The sequence below is a fragment of the Quercus suber genome, unplaced genomic scaffold (assembly GCF_002906115.3).
Source record: "Quercus suber isolate HL8 unplaced genomic scaffold, Cork oak 2.0 scaffold_31, whole genome shotgun sequence".
Classification (NCBI taxonomy): domain Eukaryota; kingdom Viridiplantae; phylum Streptophyta; class Magnoliopsida; order Fagales; family Fagaceae; genus Quercus; species Quercus suber.
Window position 1 is genome coordinate 2,106,232 of NW_027069496.1, and position 2,540 is coordinate 2,108,771.

General features: G+C 35.1%; 1 protein-coding gene across 1 annotated transcript; it reads right to left on the reverse strand.

Annotated features, from left to right (window-relative positions):
* Positions 1-356: 356 nt before the first annotated feature.
* Positions 357-2,045, reverse strand: LOC111985055 (FCS-Like Zinc finger 5). The gene is made up of 2 exons (XM_024016683.2): positions 1,409-2,045; positions 357-739 (listed from the first exon to the last, which is right to left on the reverse strand). The coding sequence occupies exons 1-2, from the start codon at positions 1,801-1,803 to the stop codon at positions 577-579; spliced, it is 558 nt and encodes a 185-aa protein (XP_023872451.1). The 5' UTR covers positions 1,804-2,045; the 3' UTR covers positions 357-576.
* Positions 2,046-2,540: the final 495 nt, after the last annotated feature.

Below are 2,540 nucleotides of genomic sequence, written 5' to 3' on the forward strand. Positions count from 1 at the left end.
TATATAAAAAAACACAACACACCCCATGTGGTGTTTGGACCCAAATGCTTAACATGTACAACTTTACAAACCAATGCAAGCAAAGGAGGACTTGTAATCGTACCAAAGTGATCGAGTGCAAATTAGATTTTTGATTGCGTAATGGGTGTTGGATCATTCCCAATGAACTTGGCATACTTTTAGTCAAATTGTCGTAAAAAAACCATTTTCCCATCCTTGTTACCTATCTTTTTAAATGCACTTGAGTCCTCAATAAATTCTCTATTTTCTTCTCTATTCCATTTAAATATTTTCTTTAAAGAGTGACAAATTTGTTGGCGACTAAAAACGGGAAAAAAAATAATTTTCCATTTGCATCCACACAACAATAGATCATTTCATTGGCGTTCAAGTGATTATCTAGAGGTAATGACAATTTTTTGCTGTGCTCATGTCTTTGCTCAAACCCCCACCTTCTCCTCCCCCATCATATCAACCTAAAAGAAACAGAGCACTTAATTGAGCATTTTTTACAAAATTTTACACATATAGTAAGTAGCAACCGTTGCATTATTGGCACACACTGTGTATTAGCCTTTAAGCAGCAGCCACAGTCTCACTTTTACTTGAAGCCTTAGTGGATGCCGTGGATGATGACCCTTCTTTCTTTGAGGCCACACTAGTCCTGCACTTTTCTTTTCTCTCATCTTGCTTAATTTGTTGCTCCCTGCACTCTAAGCTACAAAACGCTGTATCCCCCCTGTAATTATTTTTCACCCAGAAAAAATTCATCATTAAAATAATGCAACCAACATGAATCCTTTATAAAATAATTCTTCCATATAATTATGAAACCAAACTCAGAGAGAGAGATAGAAGAAACATAGAAAAAACAAAATAAAGAGTTTGAGATTCGAGAAGCGTGAGGAGCAACAGTATTAATATTTATAATAAATATACTTGTAATCCTTTGCTGGTTTTTGGATCCAGCAAATATATATGTATATATAAAGAATGGTTCCAGCTGTGAAGTTAAAAATAAAAATAGAATTATTCCCAAGTTCAGGCTATATTCAAAACCAACTATATCAGATTCTCCTCCATATAATATAAACAATATTTGCATGTATACCAATTGGAAGACATGGACAAATTTAAGGAGCTACCTAGGCTTGGTTTGTTTACACATCTATAACCAGGAACATGGAAATTCTTAAACAAGATCCCCACCACCATAGCACCAAAAGCTTTTTTTATATAACAAAAAACAATAAGCAAATGAAAAATATTAAAGTTTTAACAAATTTTACTTCAAAAACAAAACTAATGTAGTAAAATTAATTTGTGTTATTCTAATACTAGTTTTACAAAAATCAAACTCAATGAACATTTTTGCTATATGAAAAAAGAGAGATTGATATATTTGTACCTATACATGTAGATGTCTCTGCCAGGAGGGAGGCGGCGTTTGCAGAGGCCACAGGTGTGGAGAAAGTGAGGGTCGTTCATGAATTCACCAGAGTTGCTTCTAGTTCTATGGCTTATTGTGCCTCTAGGTGACACCATGGCTACAAAGCGATAGTCGTACTCGTACTCATATCCATTTGGGTTTGGAGCAAAGTTCATCATGTTCATGTTCATATTCATGTTCATGGTCTGATCAGCTGGAGGCTGCAGTGATGATGATGATGAGTCTGTGATCATGGGGTGGTGGTGATGATGATCAGACGGGTCCTGGGGTTCCAACATGCTTGGATCCACGGTGATCCCAGTCATGCTCGTTGTTCTCTTTATTGGAGGCCGTGGACGCTTTCCCAGCAACATCTTCTTGATCTTCTTCTTCTTCTTCTTGGCCTCTACAGCTCTCTATACTATGGAGTACAAAGAAACATACACACAGACTCACTGACACATGAATATAGCTTTAGATTTTGTAGTTTTTAATCATAGCTATGAAACAAGTCCATTTGAAATGGAAACAATTTTTGATATCACAGAGAGAAAAAAGATAGAGAGAGAGAGAGGATGGACTGTTGGGAGTGAGAATTGAATGGAATGGAAGGTGGGCGTGAAGATAAACGAAATAAGAAGGGCTCAGAGCGAATCCGGGCCGTTGCTTGCGGGCACCAAGTACAAGATGTCCACGTCAAGCTTCTTTCACATTTTTAATACTCATTTGTTTTTCTGATATATTTCTTTTTGCTTTTTTTTTGTTAATATTTATTTTTAAAATATTAAAGTTCACAACTTTTTCATGGTATTTTTATAAAAAATTTTAAGTGACAGGTTATTATTAGTGGCCAAAAAGATAATTTCAATAGTGTGCTCAAATTATAACTAGTAACAACTTACCATTATTTATTGTGAAAGTGTTATGAACGTAGCACTTTTATTTTATTTTACTTTTTTCTCCTCTTTTTTCTCCTTACATTTTGAAAAAAAAAATTGACTCTAAACATGTTTGAAGTTAGCTATACATGGCAGGTAGGGTACTTGGGGTGCAAGTTTTTAGCCAAGGAAGTTCGACAAATTTACTAAAAGTGTAACAAAGTGTTGAAAGG

Bases quoted from the DNA above. Each gene is read 5' to 3' on its own strand.
- LOC111985055 (XM_024016683.2), bottom strand. From the start codon at position 1,803: ATGTTGCTGGGAAAGCGTCCACGGCCTCCAATAAAGAGAACAACGAGC. The intron at 740-1,408 runs GTACAAATATAT...AAATAATTACAG, and splicing joins AGAGACATCTACATGTATAG to GGGGGATACAGCGTTTTGTA.